This window comes from Sciurus vulgaris, assembly GCF_902686455.1.
Source record: "Sciurus vulgaris genome assembly, chromosome: 9".
NCBI classification, from domain to species: Eukaryota; Metazoa; Chordata; class Mammalia; order Rodentia; family Sciuridae; genus Sciurus; species Sciurus vulgaris.
In genome coordinates, this window is record NC_136469.1 from 60,527,012 (window position 1) to 60,550,993 (window position 23,982).

General features: G+C 35.4%; 1 protein-coding gene across 1 annotated transcript; it reads left to right on the forward strand.

Annotated features, from left to right (window-relative positions):
* Positions 1–3,536: 3,536 nt before the first annotated feature.
* Positions 3,537–20,865, forward strand: ADH4 (alcohol dehydrogenase 4 (class II), pi polypeptide). Its single transcript, XM_079153830.1, has 9 exons — positions 3,537–3,671; positions 4,910–5,011; positions 6,479–6,620; positions 7,958–8,045; positions 10,101–10,332; positions 14,050–14,310; positions 16,758–16,893; positions 17,401–17,539; positions 20,381–20,865. The coding sequence occupies exons 1-9, from the start codon at positions 3,546–3,548 to the stop codon at positions 20,403–20,405; spliced, it is 1,251 nt and encodes a 416-aa protein (XP_079009956.1). The 5' UTR covers positions 3,537–3,545; the 3' UTR covers positions 20,406–20,865.
* The last annotated feature ends 3,117 nt before the right edge of the window (positions 20,866–23,982 follow it).

Below are 23,982 nucleotides of genomic sequence, written 5' to 3' on the forward strand. Positions count from 1 at the left end.
GGTTTCTTTTTAGGGTAATAGAAATGTCCTGGAATTAGTAGTGGTGATTTTTGTATAACATTTAAAATATATTAATAAAATACACTAAGTTGTACACTTTTAAATAGTTAACATGATAAACTTCATGTTAAGTGAATTGTTTAAAAACAGGGAAAAAGGAAATAATGAAATGAACTATAAGGAATTGTGAATAAAAGGATATTGTTTAAGCATTACAATTTTTATGTTATTACAACTATTATATTTCATCAGGGCTAAGACACCATCAATTGTCAGATATATCTTAATTTTGTATAGCACTAAGAAAGCAAAGTATTATCAATTAAACTACAATGTGCCATCAATGTAAGAAGCAATCGATATCAGAGTTGTTACTGATAACATGTCAAGAAAAGTACTTTGGGATCAAAGAAATGTGCAATTAGATGTAGCAAATAAAAGTAACAAGTATTTTAGAAATAAGAAAAAAAGAGCTTATTGGCACAAAAACATGGTAAGTTTAGTTTGGAATAACTGGGTCTCGATGTTTAGTTTGAGTATTCCTATTGGGATTGAAGTATTATATTATTATTTAGTATGTAATGGGAGGTAAATTATATTTTTAAAGGTCTATATAACATTGGCAATTTTGAGAACTCATCCTAGACTGAAAATCAATAGTCATAAAAGATAACACCATTATTCTAGGAAGAAGCTATGATTTTTTAAAAAGACATTAGAAGAAGGTGCTATGGTTTAGATATTAGGTGTTCCTGGAAAGCTCATGTGTGAGACAATGTAAGAAAGTTTAGAGGTGAAATGATTAGGTTATGAAAACCTTAACTGAGTCAGTGAATTAATCCCCTGACAGGGATGAAGGGGTGATAACTGTAGGCTGGTAGCGTGTGTTTGGAGGAGTGGGTCCCTGGGGTCATGCCTTTGGGATATATTTGGTGAGCTGAGCTTTGTCTCTCTCTACTTCCTTGTGCCATGTTCCCAGCTGCTTGGTGCCACCACATCTTTCGTCATGATGTTCTGCCTCATCCCAGGCTCTGAGAAATGGCATCAGTTGCCAGGGTCCAGCCCTAGAAGCAGTGGGGGATCCGAGGTGGATGGGAGGCATTAGCAGTGGAGAAAGAGACACACAGACACCAAGTGTACTGAGGCTGAGTCTGAATCTTTATTGTTCACGGAGTCTTTTTATATGTTTTTTCTTTGGTATTGATTACATCATTTCATGGTTAATACAAGGAAATGTTAAGTAAAAAATCTTCAAGAGTATAATTAATTATTTTATTCAAGAAACATGTTTTTACTGTATGATAGCTTAGAAAGAAAAACAGTTCCCAGCAAGTAGAGGGCATCTTGCTCCATTTAGTTTTAATTTCCCTGAAAGAATATGACATTAAGTTTCTATAGAAGTTACCCCTTCCAAGAACTCTAATGTTAGTTATTAACAGTGGAATGTTTTTATTATTACTAACAGAGAATAGAGGAATCAGCTTATAGTTAATATTTATTCTATTTCATGCACTCAATGACAGACTAAAACTCTAACTAGGTATAGGAAGAATACAAATTGTACTTATGATTAACCTATTTATTTATTAAGTGGGAAAAATAGCCTTAAACTTAATCATAAACACTAAGAAAGCAATGAAGACCAAACACCACATCAAAACTCAGAAGAATATTCTCACATACTTATATATAACTTTTAGAGAATTTGTATACTAAAAGAAACCACAGGCTCCTTACAAATTTGAGCAAATCATAAATGCTTATTTATAATTTCATCTAAGTATTAATATTAAACTTTACTGTACGTTATTTTCTGTCCCAGCACCATGAAATCTCCCCATTATTCTCTATAATCTGAATCTAAGGATATATTAATTATTAGTATTAAAGGCAAGTGCACATGGAGACATGCCACGCCTATGGCCCCCAAGAGGGAGGATGATCTTTCAACAGAACTGTGTCAAGTGTTGAATCCTCTACTCCAACAGAACTGTGTCAAGTGTTGGAGTGGTAGGAAATAGATGCGGCAGTCAGTCATCCATGTACTTTGACCTCTGAAACCTTAAGTCCCCAAATAAACTTTCCTACTCCAAAATTGTTCTTTCTGGGTCTTTTGGTCACAGCAATAAAAAAGCTTAGTAAAACAGAAATATTTTCAAAAGTTCAAGGATTTACTATTGAGACCTCGAGCACACCACTGGTGCTCTCCTCATCAGGAAAATACAAACTTAAAACATAATTACAAGGGCTGGGGATAGGACTCAGTGGTAGAGTGCTTGCCTAGTATGCCTGAAGTCCTGGGTTCAATCCCTAGTACCATACACACACACACACAAAAATACACACTATAATTGTAAGTATGAATAAAAATGTAGAAAAATGAGAATTCTCCTATACTGTTGATGGTTGGTGAAGTCACTTTGTAAATCTCTCTCTCTCTTTTATTTTTGCAGTGCTGGGGATTGAACCCAGGGCCTTGTACTTGACAGGTGAGCACTCTATGAACTGAGCTATATCCCTAGCCCCACTTTATAAATCTCTTTGGCCTTGACTATCAAAGTTACAAGAATTCCACTTCCAGTCAAAAGATTTATCAACCAGTACAAAACACTCCATTTCTATAAGTAGCCTGCATAACCAGTGATCACAACCCAGCAGGTCAGAAGGGCACTGTGGTCCCAGGAATTACGGTGTTCCTGAGTCAGTCAGAGACCCAGAACTATCAGGGGTGTTCGAAGGGCTCCTATGCCAGGAGGGACAATAAAAGCAGCTCCCTAGCAGTGATTAAACAGGGCTCCTCAGGATGGAAAAGAGGTGAAGGGGACCTTGAGGACTTGAAGCAATACGTTTTTAGCAATCCAAATAGAAGTATTTTAATATTTGAAGTTGGCACCCTTACTTCTGTCAGTATATACTTATTCTGTCAGTATATACTGACAGAATTTCATCCTAAATTTTCCCAGAGGAAACTCAAACACATATGCAACAGGGTACATAAAAAGAATTTTCATGCAACCGCTAAGTTATCAAAAGCAACAATAGAGGGAAAAAAACAGCAGAAAATAAAATGGATGAATAAATTATGGTCGATTTATGCAGTGTTCTACAGTAATGTGAATAAACTACAACTACAGGCAATGTGAATGAATCTCACAGAAGAAAAAATACCTGAAAGAATACATACATTACGATTCTGTTCATAGCATTTTAATGGATAAAACTATTATGTAGAAATATGTAGTAAAGCCATAAAGTAGGCAAGGAAATGATCATCCAGGTTATGAAGAAGGATGTAAAAAAAGGGATGTTCCCAGGCAGCAGAAAGGTCCTTTATTTAATAATTATTTATAACTTACCCGTATGTGTTTAATGCACGTTTCTATTTTATATTTTGCCACAAGAGAAAAAAGTAACAAAGTCTTGAACTGGCAGAGAACAACAGGTTTACAGCTACAATGTGACAGCATAAATGACTTGGTGAGAGGTGGTAGAGCTATGGAGCAACTGAAAGAGAATGAAAATGATTGGCAACTAGAAGAGCAGCAATGGCATTGATTCAAAAATCTCCTAGTACACAACACAGAGCACTCTGGGTAGAGGTCAAAGTCTTCTTAAGTCTGAAAGACATTTCCAAGGCAGACTCTGCAAGAAAAATGGGCACCAAGGGAAAAGTAAGTAAATAAGCTACATCTTTGTTCAGTTTGTGCTTTTTTGTGTCTTTGTATATTTGCTAAAAGAGGGATTACTCTCAAAGCATAGCTTTTAAAGTCGATTAAAATAATATGAGTGGTTCCTATGCCAGAAATTTATTATAAGGAAATAACTGAGGATTTGCCAAAATGTTTACTAGAAGGGTACTTAATTAAATATTATTTTAGTGCCAGAAAAATAGAAATTTAAGTAACTGTATTATAGCCATAAAACAATATTAATTGGTAGAAGAAAGATTACATGACCACATTTGGAACACTCAAAGGGATTTACATCAAAAGCATAAAGTGAATAAAAGTACAGATGAATTTTTTTTTCCTTTCTTGCCTTTTCAAACTTCCTCTAATATACATTTCATTTGTAATAAAATTATTGATATTTAGAAACATAATTCTAAATCATCTCAGAACTATTGAAAAATAGATCTTCAAATGGTCAAAGGCTGAGAAAATCATTTTAAAATAGTAGTTAGAATGGAGGGTTATAGGTTCATTTCTTTCAATAATACTTATATTTGAAAATAAAATAATTTGATGTTAGAAAAAAATTTAATCTAAGGATTATAAAATTTAAATTTCTTTTCAAATGAGTTTCCCAAATTATTGCAAAGAGACCAAGTTTTTATTTAAGTTATATTCCACTGATAAATTTAGTAATTTGGTGAACCTTACTTTTCAGATTTTTAATGAATCACCTAGAAATTTTGTTCAAATGCAGATTTCAGTTTAGTGAATTTGGAGCAGGACTTTCTTCTCTAGGGAGTTTCCCCAGAAAATGTGAATAACTGTTGGTCTTATGACCACACTTAATAATAAACATATAAAACACATCTATGTTCTAACAAGGAAGACTTAAGTAAGTCAGAGCAGCTTACAAATGGTTCATTCAACAAATACTTATTGGCTTTCAACCAAATCTTTTAAATATTATAAATGTATCTTCTTTGTTATGAAAAAAATCAAAGCATTATTAATCTTAACACACCTGTTCTTTTAATAAAAAGTGTAATGAGTATAATGTAGAATTTAATATGTTCAATTAAGTTCCCTTGTTTAAAAAATAAAATAATTAAATACAACCTCCAACCACAAACACCTCAACTGTTTTTCATGAAAATATGGTATCAGCACACTCTGTTCTTATCCCCACAATATCCTGTCTCTCTCTCTCTCTCTTCCTACCTCCTTTCTCTTTTTAGGTTATTAAGTGCAAAGCAGCCATTGCCTGGGAAGCAGACAAGCCCCTTAGCATTGAAGAGGTTGAAGTTGCTCCCCCCAAGGCTCATGAAGTTCGAATTCAGGTGAGTGGGGACTTTCCCTGGAAGGGACACTTGGCCCAGAGTACTCAATTTCTTTCACTTATGTTCTGTATGGTATGATAGAGTCTTTGGAGTTTTCATTTTGGGCAGTTGTATTTTTAGGTCCAGATAAAAATGGGTATTATCCACAAGAAGTATGAGTTATTGATCAATCATTTTAGTAATTTTGATGATGGCTTAAAATTTAATTAAAGGATCTTAATCTTGATTGTCAACCCTAAAAATCAGACAAAAGAATTTGCTTTAGCTTAGAATTAGCTTACTTTTTGTTATCCAATTACCAATTACCAATTATTGGAAAGTGTTTTTAAAAGGAAGACCATGAGAACCAAAACGAGGGAGAAGGAAACCCGTGAAAGCTGCCCTGGGCAATATGAGGGTCCTAGGAGCCCAGAGGAGTGACAGGAGTACTGCAGAAAGCCGCTGCTGCTTGCCCACGGGCTGCTTCGCGCCACTCTTACGAAAGACCCGGCAACCGCTCCAAGCGGCTCCGCTTACGGAAAGCTGCTTCTCGAGCTTTCAGCCCGACCAGCGGGACAGAAGACACGTACTCTTTAGAAGTTCATGAAGCAGCTTCCCCTTTATTCCAATAACACCCTCAATATATAAGCAGTCTCATGCATAAGCAATTGTAACCAGTTATGTCCATCCAATCCTGTTAAAGGTCAAGCAGTCACTTGCTCGAGCATACATGTAAAGTATATCTGCGCACGTGCTAGGCAGCTGAACTGATTATAATACAGCCAATTGTAAACGCCTTCTGCCTTTCTCCATGCATATTCAGAATGCCGTTTGCTCTCTGCCAGTCGCCATCTTCGGATGCACGTGGTGTAACCCTGGGCCCCGGTTCCGCCCGCCAAAGTAGGTCCCCAGAGAGAAGAACAAAGGAGAACAATGTCACAGTTGGCGAATTTGGACATGTTCTCCATTTTTTTTCTCATGACCAACACATGTGAAAATGAATGGGATAGCCTCATGGACAGATCCTAAAGAATTACACAGGATACACTGATAATCGATTTAGATATTAATGCTCTTTAATCTATAAAAGATTTATTACCTTGACATTATTGCACACAGTCTCAACAAAATTTGAACAAGCCATACAAACCCACATTCCCTCCATTTCCTCTGCCTGATAGATTATTACTTATACCTATTACCTTTGCTTTTTTCTTTCCTGGAGATAGTAATTGCTAATCCTGTCTCTTCTTGTGATTTTTCTGACAAGAATGAAAGGTAGAAAACACAAGTGCCCTATTCATAGGAGGAAAAGAATCTAATCTAATACAGTTTTTTTTCATTCTTTTTTCTCAAAATGTAACAATTTTATTGAATTATAGTAGTGTTGTAATGCTTCAAGATGACATTAGGCTTAAAATTATGTATTATATCTAATCCAACAGTATAATTGCAGAAACACCACTCAAGTCTGTGATTGCTTCATAGATAATCGCCACGTCCATATGCCATACTGATGCCAATAATATTGATCCTAAATTTGAGAAGGCTCTTTTCCCAGTGATCCTTGGCCATGAGTGTGCAGGAATAGTGGAAAGTGTTGGGCCAGGAGTGACCAACTTCAAAGCAGGTATTTTGATTTCTGGATTGCAATTAAATAAAAATATCAGTTTTTTTGTGTTTTTTTGGTGATAATTGCTGATACCAGCCTGGCTTCCCATGCTATGATTAATCTCTATTTACATAAGAGGACCATCTTTCCCAAAGCAAAACTGGGACATAACCTATCTAATAAAAGGACATAACATTTGAAATCAGAATTGTCTAATAAAGTTCAGGAAATATTGCCACTTTATATATAGTGCTCAGAAATTTTCCTATGAAGCAAGGTTAGCTTAAACTGCAGTTTCCATGGTACACAAATGATACTTTATAATGACTTCTATATAAAACAGAAAAGTAATTTAATATAATATAAAAAATAAGGGCTTATAGGAGGCTTATCCATATGTCAATGTTATCTTAAAAACTTTTTAGAAGTTTGTAAGATAAAAATGATACATAAGCAAAGTATGGTAATGACTGAAATTACTTACTTTACATTTTATAATAGGTCTATTAAATACTGGAATATTGACTATGTAATATTCACTTGTCAAACAGGATAAACCAAATCATTCTTTCCTCCTTTTAAGAGAATGTGCCTGACTGAGAGATTTATTACAATCTTTCCATTCCAAACAAGATCACAGAACAAATTGCTTCCTCTGAAGTTTGACATCCATGAAGGAGTTGACCAATCTAGGTAGTCCCCTTAGTCCCAGCTCTGCCACTTGCTGACTTAACCAGTCACATCATTTTTCTGTGACTCTACTAGGATAAGAGTAGTATTGCTCTCAGATGGCCAATATGAGAATTAACCAAGATAATAAGCAGTTTGAATGGCACCTGGAACATATCATCATTGGACCTCTGTCATTAAAGGACAAAAGTCATTATTAAATTGGAATTGCATAAAATGCCAGAAAACGTAGAATTTGGAAGTGAATCTAAAAAAAGAAACATAGCAATGACATAAAGTTTAATGTTTTCATGTAGCCTATGTGGTTCAGTTCCTCTATTATACAAGGATATTCTCTTCTACGCAGGGTATTTGGAAATGTAATAAACAACAGTCATGCTGTAGAGAGTTGCAGTAACAGCACAGCCTCAGACAGAACTCTGTGCCTGATAATACCAATACAGATTTGTTACTTGACTACAGAGAAACTATAGTCTGAGTAATAACTTAAAAAAAAAAGACAGTGTATGAAATACTTAAGAGAATCCACAATCTTGTAAGATAATAAATATATTAGCTTCCTGTATTTTCCACTATAAAAATTGTGTTTTCCACTGACTCATCTGCTATAAACTATTTACAAGTATCATCTTAGGCACCATCCAACATGTGGCCTTTCTTTCTAGGTGACAAAGTAATTCCATTCTTTGCACCTCAATGTAAAAAATGCAAGTTTTGTCTGAGTCCTCTCACAAATCTTTGTGGAAAACTCAGGTAAGCTCTGTACACTGTTAATAAGAGTATGAACTGGCACAAAGATTTGGGGCAACACATTGACAATACCTGAATGGGACTGAAAAGATGCAAACCTGCCCACTAATTCCACCTATAGGTATATACAAGACACTGTTTCAAATGCACACTAAGAGACACATGCTAGAATGTTCCTTGCAAAATTGTTTGTAATAGCAATCAATTAAAAACAGCATGAATGTCCATCAATAAGATAGTAACACAATGGAATACCATATAAGAATGAAAATGGCTAAACTGAAATATGCCTATTGACATAGAATAATCTCACATACATAATGTTAAGGGAAAGAAGCAAGCTGCTAAAGAATTGTTTAATAAGTTGTCAATTAAAAAACAATACCTTGCATTGTTTATAATTACATGCATAGGTAGTAAAAGTATAAATATACTGCTGGAATTCAAAGTAGTTATCTACTTCTACAAGGATGAGAGAAGTGTGCAAAGAGGTACAGTAAAGTTATTTACACCACGGCCATATAAATGTAAATCTTTAACCCAGGCACGAGAGCTCAAGAGTCTAAATCTTAATTGCTTTGTTTGTATTTTACTGAGACTATAGAAGGATTCATTTGTCCTTAATGCTGATTGAAACTAGTTATTTAAGAAGTTAAATAACTCTAATAATGTCCCATTGTGCCTTGATTTTCTTATTTGTAAAATAGGGTTGATAATATTAGCTGCTTTGTAGGGCTGTTAGAGATATTCAGAGAATATCTACTATACTCTTCTACAAAGCTTCAATGAAATAATGGATTTAGACAATGATCATAAAGTATAATATCACAGAAATAGATAATCAGATATTATGTCCCTCCAGACAAAATGTATTACACCACCCTTGTAAGTATTCCCACGAAACTATAAAACCTGATTCAGATCAAGCATTTAGATTTTTTAAAAATGCTTATGCAGGAAGAAAAACAAGAACAGAGAAATACTTTAAACCAGATGTCATGAATGTGACTGGTAAAATCCACTAGGAGAAAACTCTGTAGGACAAATGACTCAGTTACAACAAACAAATTGCAAAAAAGAAAAGAGGGGAGAAGGCTGGGAATATAGCTCAGTTGGTTAGAGTGCTTGCCTCCTATGCACAAGGCCCTGGATTCAATCCCCAGCTCCAAAAAAAAAAAGGGGGGGGGGGGGTCTACAAATCAAAAGAGACTTAAGAGACATGTCAGCCAAATGCGTTTCGTGGACCTAAAAGAATCTTAGAAAAACCAAGTGCCATGGCCCATGCCAGTAATTCTAGCAACTGGGGAGGCTGAGGCAGGAGGATCACAAATTTAGTGGCAGACTCAGGAACTTAGCAAGACCTCGATTCAAACTTTAAAAAAAATAAATAAAATGGGCAGAGCATGTGGCTCAGGAGTAAAGCACATCTGGCTCAATCCCCAGTACAAGAAAGAAAGAAAAGAAAGAAAGAAAGAAAGAAAGAAAGAAAGAAAGAAAGAAAGAAAGAAAGAAAGAAAGAAAGAAAGAAAGAAAGAAAGAAAGAAAGAAAGAAAGAAAGAAAGAAAGAAATCTTTTAGAGATATGCACTGAAATACTTCTATATAGATAAATGGTGATGTCTGAGATTTGCTTCAAAATAGTCCAGTGCAGGGAGAGAGATACATTATGGACAGGTAATAGATGAGATTAGATTGCCTTGAGTTGAGAGTCACTGAAGTTGGGAGATGGGTACATGGGAGTTCGTTATGCTATTCTACTTTCATATATGTTTGAATTTTCTGAAATAAAAAAAAGCTATGAGATAATATACATAAATCCCTTAAAGGCGTTTCTGGCACACAAGAAGCATTCAATGAAAGTTTGTTCTTATCTTTAAAATACTTCTAACAGACTATATGTTAATGTAAAAACTGTCAAGTTATTTTCTCAATTTTTCCATCTTAACCCCATAAAATTGCCATGACAAATAAAGAACACCCAACGTATTTTGTTGGGAAGTGGTCAGTTCCATTTACTTTCTCCTTTTCCGTTTATCTCTCCCTCCCTCCCTGCCCTTAGGAATTTTAAAAATCCTACTATTGATCAAGAACTAATGGACGACAAAACCAGCAGGTTTACCTGCAAAGGAAAACCAATTTACCACTTCATGGGAGTCAGTTCATTCTCTCAGTACACTGTAGTGTCAGATATCAATCTTGCCAAAATAGATGATGATGCAAATTTAGAGAGAGTTTGTCTGTTTGGATGTGGATTTTCATCTGGCTACGGGGCCGCAATCAACACTGCCAAGGTAAATCGTTAAACACCAGATTGTGTAAAACAGGTTAGTGGGAGGCAATGTGATATGAAGGAGATAGAATTAATTATCTTCAAACTCTGACTACGTCATTCATTACCTCTGTGATTTTAAGCAAGTTATGTAACTCCCTAAGAATAATACCTACTACAAATATTTATGAAGATAATTAAATTATATTACATATATAAAACATCTGGCCTAATAGCCAGCAGATAGTTGGTACTTAGTAGATGTTACATACTCTACCAGGATATCTGATTGTAGACTAGTACTGATTCAAAATCACCCTGTTTAAATATGTTCCAAAAAGGTAAATGCTCATGCTGGGATACTCGGCTACAAGGGCAACAGAAACTATAGAAACCCTTACCCATCTCCCTCCAAGCACACCTACCTTCTTCTCCCTGATGCTGCAGATATTTTTCTCTCTCAATTAAGAATAACATCTCTGCTTCTCATCCTATCTCTTTATGGTTTCAAAGGAGTGTCTCTGGTTGTACCCTGATGGTGTCAAGATGTGTCCCTGGAATCGCATGTTTAAGCTACAGACCAGAGAGACATCAAAGAGGGCCTTCTTATTTTATCCTCCCTCACATCAGTCTTCACCCCTTGACTAAAAACTGCAAAATGCAGCCAATGTGGTCTTTCTAAACAACAGATCTGATTTCCCTCTTCTTGCATTGTTTCTTTTCTCCCTCAAAACAAGGATAAATCCATCAGTATGTTACAGTGACTCTATTTCTCCCTTTGCACTACTCATAATTCTGGGGCCCCACCCTAAGCCTCCAGGCTCCTTCGCTGAGGCCTTGGACTTTTCCACCCAGCCTCCACCAGTATAGCAAAGGAGACTCCCCAAGCTTCTTCAGGCTGTCTCCTTTTAGATATCAGTTTTTCTTAAGAGATATTATCACTGCAGCATTCTCTTTTTTAACTATTTATTAAGTTAAATTATTTTATTTGATAAAAATTATATGTGGGGCAAAATGTTATCTTCTGATATATGTATACATGATGGAATTACTAAATTGAACTAATGAACATATCATTCACCTCACATGATTGTTTTTTTCTGTGTGATGAAAATTAAAATGTGCTCTCTTAACAATTTTCAAACACATTATTATTAGCTGTGGATACCAAGGTCTACAGTTTATTTCTCCTAATCAAATATTGTGTTCTTTGACCACTATCTTCCTAGTTCCCCATCCCTCCTCCTCCCAGGGTCTGGTAAACCACCATTCCGCTCTCCACTTTTAGGAGTGTGGTTGTTTAAGGTTCCATCTATAGTTAGATTGTGCATCACTTGTCTTTCTGTACTTGACTTCTTCGGCATAGCATCATGTCCTGCAGATTCATCCATGTTGTCACAAATGACAGAATTTCCTTCTTAGGACTGAATAGTATTCCATTGTGTATATAGACCACATTTTCTTTATTTGTTCATCTGTTCATGGACACTTAGCCAGATTCCATAACCTGGCTATTGTGAATAACACAACAATGGATATAGGAGTGCAGATACCTCTTTAATATACTAATTTCATTTCCTTCAGATATATATTCAGAGATAGTTTTGCTGGATCTGATGGTAGTTCTAATTTTTTTTTTTTTTTTTTTTTTTTTTTTTTGAGGAATCTCCATTCTGTTTTCTATAATGGATATACTAACTTATATCACCACCAACAGTGTGCAAGGGTTATTTTTTCTCCACATTTATGTCAAAACTTGTTCTCTTTTGTCTTTTCAATAATAACAATTTTAGCAATATAAGGTGATATCACATTGTGGTTTTAATTTGCATTTCTCTGATTGAGATTTTGAGCTATTGTTTTCATGTAACTATGTTTTCTTTTGATATATGTGTTTCTCTTTTGAGAATCATCTATATCCTTTTTCTATTTTTTTAATTGGGTTATTTGTTTTCTTACTAGTAAATTGTTTGCTCTTATAAATTTTGGGTATTAACCCCTTAACAGATGTATGACTTGAAGAAATATTCTTCCATTCCATGGGTTGTCTCTTCACTCTGTTGGTTGTATCTGTGACTGTGCAGAAGCGGCTTGTCTGATGTAATTCCAGCTGTCTTGTTTCCTGTGCTTTTTAGAGTTACATCCAAGAAATCATTGCCTAGAACACTGACATGAAGGTTTTTCCCTATATTTTCTTCTTGTAGTTTTACAGTTTCAAGTCTTACATTTTAATCTTTAATCGATTTTGAGTTGATCTTTGTATAGTATAAAATAAGAACCTACTCTCATTTTCTATATGTGAATATGTTTTCCCAGCTCCATATATTAAATAAACTGTCATTTCTTCATTGCATAAATTAAAGCAAGAGATTATGTTCTCTCTGTTACTAATTTTTCTTTAACTTAGAAGGAGTTAAAAATTTCTCTGGGACATATTTTCTCTTCTTTTTGCTTATCATCTAATCCTAACAGCATGCGATCCTCTTTGGGAAATATTAATTAAGCATCCCTCTGTTTTCTATACTGGCACATAGCATAACATCCCAATTATAGCGTCTTTCCTTACCATTTTGTTATTGTCCATTTAATTCAATGTAGCAAGCATTTATTAAAGACTCAACACAGAGAGGACACTCTTAGATAGTAATGGTGAAGATGAAAGTCTCTGCCTTAAAAAAATTTAGTCTTTTAAAGAAATACATATACATGTAACTAATCATGGCATATTCAATATAAATTACATGTGAAAGGAAAAGCAAAAGGATAGGCACTATTTCTAACTGAAGAATCAAGAAAAGTTTCATGGAGAAAATGTGCTTTATATCAGAAGTAGAAGTATAGGTTAGGTTTTAACTAAAGGAAATGAAGATAAAAAGTACATCAGACTCAAGGAACAACAGGAAATAAGGCATGAGGAAAGGAAAGTGTAATTTGTTGTGGCCATTGTACTGGGAATATAATGGAGATGAAGCTGGAATATAAACAGAGGTCAGATAGCAAAAATCTTTCAGTGCCATGCAAAGATATTTGGACTTCATTCCATTTAAATGAATTGACAATTTGGAATGATCAAGTGAGTCAATTCACATTTACAACAGTATTAATTATCACTGAAAGTCAACCAGAATTTAATAAAACTGAATAAGATTTATTAGAAATACAGATATCAAATTATCTGTGATCCAATTTAAGAAGAAAAATATAAACAGTTTAGAATGTCTGGGTTTTTGCATTTTGCTCTGACAACATTAAAGGAAAAGTAAAATAAGGGAATTATTTCCACTTGGGTTAGTCTCTTATGCACTGACAACATTAATAGTCTTTAAATAATTCTCCAAATTTAAGTAGAAATGCACCATTTTTAAATTGGCAAATTTTTTCTACTGGCAACATATATACTTTATGCCGGCAGTCTTTTTATTTATATGTCTGAGCTTTCATCTCACCCTCCCCCTCAAAAGAAAAAAAAAGTAGGACTATGCTTTATTTTTTATTATTATTATTACTATTTACTGGGAATTAAATCAGGGGTGCTTTACCTATGAGCTATATCCCAGCCCTTGTAATTTTTTGAGTTGGGTCTTACTAACTTGGTAAGGGTCTTACTAAGTTGCTGAGGCTGGCCTCATACTTGTGATCCTCCTGTCTCAGTCCTCCAAGTCACTGGGATTACAGGCATATACCACTATGCTTTGCAGAACCAGCTTCTTTAACAGCTTCTTTATAATTCTACCTGCAGGTCACACCTGGTTCTACTTGTGCTGTTTTTGGCCTAGGAGGTGTAGGTCTTCCTGCTGTGATTGGTTGTAAAATAGCAGGAGCTTCCAGAATCATAGCTGTTGACATCAATAGTGAGAAGTTTGCAAAGGCCAAAGCCCTAGGAGCCACTGACTGCCTCAATCCTAGAGACCTAGATAAACCCATCCAGGAGGTCATTATTGAGTTGACCAATGGAGGTGTGGATTTCGCCCTTGACTGTGCAGGAGGATCTCAAACCATGGTATGTATATTTTTTCCTCAGATCTATTCAAATTTATAGACATTGAAATTCTTCATGTATTACCTGTATGTTGTGGTTGGCCATTAATCTCATTTTATTTGATTTAATGGTCCAAATGGAGCATTTCTCTCTCTTTTTTTTTTTTTTTTTCTTTTGGCAGTATGGTGATTGAATGCAGGGACTCTACCACTGACCTGCATACCTAGTCCTTTTTAAAAACTTTTTTAATTTTGTAACACATTCTCACTAATTTTTCAGGCTGGCCTTGAACTGGAATTCCTCTTGCCTCAGCCTTCCAAGTCACTGGGGTTACAGGCACATGTCACTATGCCTGCTGGGGTAGGAGACATGTCTTTAGCTAATTAAAATTAAGAAACCCCCCCAAATTATCTTTTGGGAATAAAAAATTGGAATAAACATTAGAATGAAATTGGGAAATATTATTTCTAGCCTAATTGTGTTTAGCATTTAAAAGGAATGTCAAAAGAAAAATCAACATCTACAAATAATCAAAAAATAATGCTAGTGTGGCTGCTTTTCACAAGAAAAGAGTGAACTCACAAAGATAGACAGCATTAGCATTTGGGAAATGCTATGGTCTGAGTGTGCTACTCAGGGTTCAAGCGTTGGGAGCTTGGTCCTCTGTGTGGTCATAAATTTGATCGTAATAATCTCTAACCCTCTAATTGAATCTAAGAAACCCAACAGAACAGTTAAAAAGTTACAACAATTTACAGTTCTATAAAATTTTGCCAATTCAACCAAAAATAGTTCTTACCAAAATTTATCACTGTCTACCAAATGAAATCCTGTATTTGCATAAAGCACCATTTCAACCAAGTCTTAATTATACAGGATAATTCTTTGCTTGAAGCAAAGCTCCAAAATGTAGAAAAGGAAACAGGAAAAGCATTAAAAACAAAAACAAAACAAGAGTTAACTTGTAATAAGTAAGCAAATACTTCAAGGTGACAAGTAGTGCCTGTGGTCTTTTCCTCTCTCCATGGGTCTTTTGACACAGTATATGTAAACAATAATGTTTCTGTCATACAATAAGGGCAGAGAGTAGAAGTATTATCTTTGAAGTGTTTGCAATTCTGAAAACAATAAACAAACACATATTCAAATAAAAACTTCAAAACACCTTCCAAAAGTTCTAGGTCATTGCATCTTCCATCACTAGTATGAGAGGGAGAAGGGGAAGAGAGGTTGATTCCTTCTCCTCATACAGTGATCAGTGATGTAAAGGAACCTACTGCAACAGCTGTAAAAGTAAAAATTGCCCCAAAAGGTCAGAATCAAGTTGACCACAAGTGATATGGGACAAAGTTTATGCTTTTCTTCTATAGTATCAGTCTCGAAAGATTAAAATTGTTTGTTTAGCTTAGGATTTCTATATGGAATGGTTGTCCATACGTTTATATCTTTTTGAAACTTATTTACATCTTCAGTTCTTGGCATTTTTATATTAACTCAAAATTTACAGGAGGTTAACATAATAATGTTTTCTCTTTCTCTCATGCAAAGATCAATGTATGTCCAGGCAACTCTCCTGAGCTAGTCTTCCATGTGTTGAGTCAACAGTCAAGGAAGTGTAAACTCTTGGCTTTAGTCTCAACTTGAGGACATCTCGGTTGTTACAAGAAGAGATGGTTGGCAGGGTGTAATCTTACCTGCAAGAGAGCTAAAAATTGTAGGGAAGCAGATGAAATGTTTAATGAGCAGAACCAGTGTTATTTTCTATTAAGACTTTTGCCCTCTGTCTTAAATAGCATTTTTTATATTTATCCTTTTTTATTTTTTTAGTTGTAAATGGACATAATACCTTTATTTTATTTATTTATTTTTAATGTGGTGCTGAGGATTGAACCTAGTGCCTCACACCTTCTAGGCAAACACTTTACCTCTAAGCGACAACTGCAGCCCCTATTTATCATATCTTTAGATCTTCTAAGTACATGGTGTATGTCTCATTTCTTAAGCACCAGTGTGTAAGTAATTATTCATGACTTTTAAAGATTTTGATCCCAGGTCCCTGGAATTGCAAATATTTTAGTAAATGCCCATGGTGGGTTGTCAAAAGCTTGTTGACTTAAGTTTATAATACCTTTTATAGCTCTTTCCTAACTCCATGTATGTATGCTTCTCTTAATACACAATGATATATACATTGCAGAGTCAGTCTAACTACAGAATTGTATGGAGTAAAATAATATGTTTTATTTGTTTCTTTTTTGATGAAGCTAAGAATCACATTGAATGTTCTATCTATAACACAACACGAGAGCCTGAAGGATCACTCTACAATTATATTATGACTTCATTACCTGAATCCCATTATCTAATATGCAGAGTTGGATAAATTTTCCCTAAATATTGTATATATCCACACTGGAGTCTATGAGCTACTTTTATACTTACTCAAGGAATCTTTGTTTCACTTTCAGAGAGCAGCCCTGGACAGCACAATAGTAGGTTGGGGATCGTGTACTGTGGTTGGAGTAAAAGTTGGTGACAAAGGATTGGACCTTTCTCCAATAGAGCTAATAATGGGCCGTACTATAAATGGAACACTTTTTGGTGGTGAGTTTTTTTGTTTTGTTTTGTTTTCCCTATCTTCATAGCTTTTAATTTTCTTCATGGGCGTACAAAATTCTTAGACTAAATATTATTGAAAGAAAAGAAAAATAAATTATTTAAATATTGAAAGTCTAGAATATATCTAAAGAGTACTCAAAAACTATTCTATTTATTAACTGAAAGTAAATGGAGTTTATATAGAAAGATAACTACAGTTGGCAAAACAAAATTTAATTCATGTTACATTGAAATGAACACAGATGAACAAAAGGTAAACTTTGATTTAATTGAGATAATTCCTTATCTAGAGCAGAAAATAATCTTGAATTTTGCTTATGAAGAAAAATTTTTGTAAAAGAACAGAAAGTTAAAGATGGAGGGGAAGAGTTTAATCATTTGAAGCAAACTTGAGCTGACCTAATAATTTCATTCACTCAGCAAACACTGATGAAACTTTCTTCATGTCAAGTACCATGTCTTTATTTATTTGGCATTTTGGCCAAATTACAGGTTGGAAAAGTGTAGATTCTGTCCCAAAGCTGGTTACTGACTACAAGAATAAGAAATTTGATCTGGACGCATTGGTGACTCACACCCTGCCTTTTGACAAAATCAATGAGGCATTTGACCTAATGAACCAAGGAAAAAGGTAAATTACCAAATAAATGATTGAGTGGTTTAGAAAAACTTTATGATGATTCTATTTTTATTTTTAAAAAATTGGTTTGTCTTTACTGACTTTCTACATCATAAATACTAGATTTACTAGTACTTCTAGCAACTATATTAAATAGTGGTCATTGAGAAAAGAGAAATTCTCTATTTCCATAATATATACTGCTTCCTATAGACTATTATAACATAGAGTGATGCTATAAATATTTTTTTCTCTTTCACAAACAATTGTTAACTCAGGTGGGCTGATCCCTAGAAGGAGCAGTTTCTGTAGTTCTATGATACAATGTACCCCTGAGTCTGGAAACACTGTGTTTGGCAATTTTACACAAAGTGCTTACTCCAAACACTTCGTGATCTGTGAAGCCCAGATGTGAGTACAGTGACAGGTACAGATACATAAAAGAGGCTTCAATTCGCTCATTCTCTCATTTTGTCATGAGGCTCCTATAAGATACTTTCTAACAATTTCAGCTATATTGTGCTGTCTTTTCTTGGAGCCTAAGGATTGATTTATAACAAAGTACCAATTGATGAGTCCCTCAGAGTTGGGCAGTGGGTAAGACTATAGGATCAATGATTTTAGTTAAAATGTCCAGGCAATCTTTTTTTTTTTTTTTTTTTTTTTTGTAAACAAATGGGATACATGTTGTTTCTCTGTCTGTATATGGCGTAAAGGCATACCATTTGTATAATCATAAATTTACATAGGTAATGTTGTTTGATTCATTCTGTTATTTTTTCCCTTCCCCCCACACCTCCCACCCCTCTTTACCCTCTATACAGTCTTTCCTCCATTCTTGCCCCCCTCCCTAACCCTAACTCTAACCCTAACATTAACCCCTCCCACCCCCCTTATGTGTCATCATCCACTTATTGGCGAGATCATTCATCCTTTGGTTTTTTGAGATTGGCTTAACTCACTTAGCATGATATTCTCCAATTTCATCCATTTGCCTGCAAATGCCATAATTTTATCATTCTTTATGGCTGAGTAATATTCCATTTCCTTAGAAACCTCGGTACTGTGGGCTGTTTGTCTCTCCTGGGGCAGAATCCGACGATCCTATCCCGGATGAGCCCCCAAATATTGGGGTTCAATATCGACCGATCCCCAGAAAGTCAAAGTGCACACATGGCAATGCAAATCACACAACGAGGTTTTATTGCAAGCTCGAGCCTGGACTGCAACCAGCCTCTCAGACCATTGCAATAGCTGAGTGGGGAGCGGCCTGTCCAGGCAGTCTTGATCTATAAATTCAAAGAGAAAAACACCAAAAGCAGTGTTGCATAGAGGAGATGCAGGGTAAAGAAGAAACGAAAAGAGGAAACAGCAAAGGAGGCAGCCTAAACTAAAGTGAATATGACAGGAATTTGAAGGAGAGAATAAATGTGACAGATAAAGAACATAGGTCTTTGATATGAGGACCCAGACCATTTCATGGGAAAGAAACTGGAGAAAATATTCCCACTGGCATAATTCCCCAATTGTAAACATGTTAGCCACAAAATATCAAAAAGAAATTCAATAAAAAAAGAAAATATAAAATGTTAGGGTTTGGGGGGAGGGTGGTATTTTGTTTTGTTTTGTTTTTGTTTCTTCAATCCTGGGAATTGACCCCAGGGGCATTCTACCTCTGAGCTATATCCCTGGTCCTTTTTATTTTGAGAAAGGTTCTCACTTAGTTGCTCAGATTGGCCTGGAACTTCAGATCCTCCTGCTTCTGCCTCCCAAGTCACTGAGATTAGAGGCATGCATTACCTCATAAATATTGTTAAACCACATAAACAGTATATAAACCCTAAAAACTTGAACAATCTCAATATGTATAGAAATATTCCTCAGGTTAGAAGTTGGGTTGGAGTTTAGAGCATTAAAACTGGTGCTCAGCTCTTCTGCCACACCCTTTGACCCTGGAGTTCTTGGTCACGGATATACCACAAGGAATGCTGAGTAAAAACCAAATGCAAATGCTGCATTGCTTTATTAGATAGTCAAGCCTCCCATATTCTAGTAATTAGTGGCAAAGCAGAAGCCTAGGGATAGATGTGTGAGTGGGCCTTTCTACTCCCTCACTGGCCCCCTGAGGAAACCACTGACTGCCTACACAGATGGAAAGGTAGCAACAGGAAAAGAAGAGAATGGGCCTTCTCATACATATTCACCATACGGGAACAGGGAGCACACAAGAGGACAGACCCTCCTACCACACCAACTGTACAAACGCAAGAGAGGGGATAGAAGGGGATGGGGCACAATAGCTGACTAGTCTGCTAAGATGCAGTGAATCTGCTTCGGAGTGACGAAAGGATACAGAGGTTCTCCTTCCACCGGTAGCTGTAGCTTCCAGTGCCTGGGTGAAGAAAATATTCAGGCATGGTACCCTGCCGATCGCCAGGGCTCCACAGCACCAGTAGTTATGGCTGAGAGAAGGAATTCTCTGGCCTTGAGGCTTATCTCCCTACTTTGTTTCCATGTGTTGGAATTATCAAGGATTGAAAACACTCAGGTTCTCAGAAAGTAGCATCCCAATACACCAAGCTCTGCCTCCTGTGATGCCCACCTTGCCCTTGGTGATAGAAGAGCCAAGAGCAGTGACTATTCCAAGTCCCCCAGTTTTCCAGTACCATATATATAACATTATTAATGCTATGAATTGGAAAGGATGGCAAAATAGAAGAAATAAATCCTTACAAAGTGAATGTCTATAAGGATTAGATCAAATTCTGAAATGAAAAGACAAAAATCATTTGTGGGCTTTGGCGAAGTTTTTTGTGTAAACTGTACTTATTATTGTTTTATTGTTATTAACAGCATCCGAACAGTCCTGACCTTTTGAAGATGCCAGAACAATTTGGAATATTATTCAATTGAATCTGAATCTGTGTGGTTAATATATTACCTGACAGGATAAATCAAAGAAAACTATGAGCTGTAAATGCATATTTCTGTTACTGTCTCAACAGTTATAAATGATATGGCATCTATACTCATAAAATGTATTAAAATTTCCTATGTTAAAAATTATGATGACTGAAGTATTTATGAATAGAATCATGTGATGTTTAGAAATTATTTAAAATTAGTTCTGGGGTGATGAGAGTGGGGGATGAAGGGAAAACAAAGTTATATTGACCATACATTTATAATTTTTGAAGCTGGTAGACAAACTCCATAGGGAATTCCATTATACTATTATCTCTACTTTTGTCTATGTTGAAAATTTTCTACTATTCACCAATTTTTACTGGAAAAAATCACTATATATTATACACTTAAATAAAAATACTATCACATAATTTTTGTGTTTGAATAAACTATGAACTACTCTATTAAATAAGCTGCTAGTTTTTCTTTTCAATACCTGTTTTTTTTTATTTGTAAACAAATGGGATACATGTTGTTTCTCTGTCTGTACATAGCATAAAGGCATACCAATTGTGTAATCATAAATTTACATAGGTAATGTTGTTTGATTCATTCTGTTATTTTTTCCCTTCCCCCCACACCTCCCACCCCTCTTTACCCTCTATACAGTCCTTCCTCCATTCTTGCCCCCCTCCCTAACCCTAACTCTAACCCTAACACTAACCCTTCCCACCCCCCATTATGTGTCATCATCCACTTATCAGCGAGATCATTCGTCCTTTGGTTTTTTGAGATTGGCTTATCTCACTTAGCATGATATTCTCCAATTTCATGCATTTGCCTGCAAATGCCATAATTTTATCATTCTTTATGGCTGAATAATGTTCATTGTGTGTATACATATATATGTATATATATGTATATACGTATATATATACATATATATACGTATATACGTATATATATCACAGTTTCTTTATCCATTCATCAATTGAAGGATATCTAGGTTTTTTCCACAATCTGGCTATTGTGAATTGAGCAGCGATGAACATTGATGTGTCTGTATCATACTGCCATACTGTATCATTAGCATACTGTAGTATGCTAATTTTAAGTTCTTTGGGTATAGGCCAAGGAGTGGAATAGTTGGGTCAAATGGTGGTTCCATTCCAAGTTTTCTAAGGAATCTCCACACAGTTTTCCAGAGTGACTGCACTAATTTGCAGCCCCACCAGCAATGTATGAGTGTACCTTTCTCCCCACATCCTCGCCAACACCTGTTGTTGCTTGTATTCTTGATAATTGCCATTCTAATTGGGGTGAGATGGAATCTTAGGGTGGTTTTGATTTGCATTTCTCTTATTACCAGAGATGTTGAACATTCTCCATACGTTTGATTGCTTGTAGATCTTCTTCTGTGAAGTGTCTGTTCATTTCCTTAGCCCATTTGTCAATTGGGTTATTTGCATTCTTGCTGTGGAGTTTTTTGAGTTCTTTATAGATTCTGGAGATTAGTGCTCTATCTGAAGTATGATTGGCAAAGACTTTCTCCCACTCTGTAGGCTCTTTCTTCACATTGCTGATAGTTTCCTTTGTTGAGAGAAAGCATTTTAGTTTGAATCTATCCCAGTTATTGATTCTTGCTTTTATTTCTTGTGCTATGGGAGTCTTATTGAGGAAGTCTGGTCCTACTTTTGAAGTTGGACTGTTGAAGATCTGGACCTACTTTTTCTTCTATAATCTGCAGGGTCTCTGGTCTGATTCCAAGATCCTTAATCCATTTTGAGTTTAGTTTCGTGCACAGTGAGAGATATGGGTTTAGTTTCATTCTATTGCATATGGATTTCCAGTTTTCCCAGCACCATTTGTTGAAGAGGCTATCTTTTCTCCATTGCATATTTTTGGCACTTTTGTCTAATATGAAAAAATTGTATTTATTTGGGTTTGTGTCCATGTCCTCTATTCTGTACCATTGATCTACCTTTCTATTTTGGTACCAATACCATGCCGTTTTTGTTACTATTGCTTTGTAGTAGAGTTGAAGATCTGGTTTTGCGATACCCCTTGCTTCACTCTTTCTGCTAAGGATTGGTTTAGCTATTCTTCGTTTCTTATTCTTCCAGATGAATTTCATAATTGCTTGCTCTATTTCTGTAAGGTACGTCATTGGGATTTTAATTGGAATTGCATTGAATGTGTATAGCACTTTTGGTAGTATGGCCATTTTGACAATATTAATTCTTCCTATCCAAGAACATGGAAGATCTTTCCATCTTCTAAGGTGTTCTTTAATTTCTTTCTTTAGTGTTGTATAGTTCTCATTATAGAGGTCTTTCACCTCTTTTGTGAGATTGATTCCCAAGTATTTTATTTTTTTTGAGGCTATTCTGAATGGGGTAGTTTTCCTAACTTCCCTTTCTGAAGATTCATCACTTATGTATAACAATGCATTGGATTTATGAGCATTGATCTTGTAACCTGCTACTTTACTGAATTCACTTATGAGTTCTAAAAGTTTTCTGATGTAATTTCCTGGTTCCTCTAAGTATATAATCATATCATCAGCAAATAGGGATAGTTTGAGTTCTTCTTTTCCTATTTGTATCCCTTTAATTTCTTTGGTCTGTCTAATTGCTCTGGCTTGAGTTTCAAGGACGATATTGAATAGAAGTGGTGAAAGAGGGCATCCCTGCCTTGTTCCAGTTTTTAGGGGGAATGCTTTCAGTTTTTCACCATTTAGAATGATATTAGCCATGGGCTTAGCATAGATGACCTTTACAATGTTAAGGAATGTTCCCACTATCCCTATTTTTTCTAGTGTTTTGAGCATGAAGGGGTGCTGTATTTTATCAAATGCTTTTTCTGCATCTATTGAAATAATCATGTGATTCTTGACTTTAAGTCTATTGATATGGTGAATGACATTTATTGATTTCCTGATGTTGAACCAACCTTGCATCCCTGGGATGAAACCCACTTGATTATGGTGCACTATCTTTTTAATATGTTTTTGTATGTGATTTGCTAAAATTTTGTTGAGAATTTTTGCGTCGATGTTTATTAAGGATATTGGTCTGAAATTTTCTTTCCTCCATGTGTCTCTGTCTGTTTTAGGTATCAGGGTAATATTGGCTTCATAAAATGAGTTTGGGAGGGTTCCCTCCTCTTCTATTTCATGGAATACTTTGAGAAGTATTGGAATGAGCTCTTCTTTAAAGGTTTTGTAGAACTCGGCTGAGAATCCATCTGGTCCCGGACTTTTCTTTGTTGGTAGGCTTTTGATGACTTCTTCTATTTCAGTACTTGAAATTGGTCTATTTAAATTGTGTATGTCCTCCTCGTTCAGTTTAGGCAATTCATATGTCTCTAGAAACCTGTTGATGTCTTCGAGATTTTCTATTTTGTTGGAGTATAGATTTTCAAAATAGCTTCTAATTATGTTTTGTATTTCAATTGTGTCTGTTGTGATATTACCTTGTTCATTCCGAATTTTAGTGATTTGGGTTTTCTCTCGTCCTCTCTTTGTTAGTGTGGCTAAAGGTTTATCA

Bases quoted from the DNA above. Each gene is read 5' to 3' on its own strand.
- ADH4 (XM_079153830.1), top strand. From the start codon at position 3,546: ATGGCATTGATTCAAAAATCTCCTAGTACACAACACAGAGCACTCTGG. The intron at 14,311-16,757 runs GTATGTATATTT...TTTCACTTTCAG, and splicing joins CAGGAGGATCTCAAACCATG to AGAGCAGCCCTGGACAGCAC. The intron at 17,540-20,380 runs GTAAATTACCAA...TGTTATTAACAG, and splicing joins CTAATGAACCAAGGAAAAAG to CATCCGAACAGTCCTGACCT.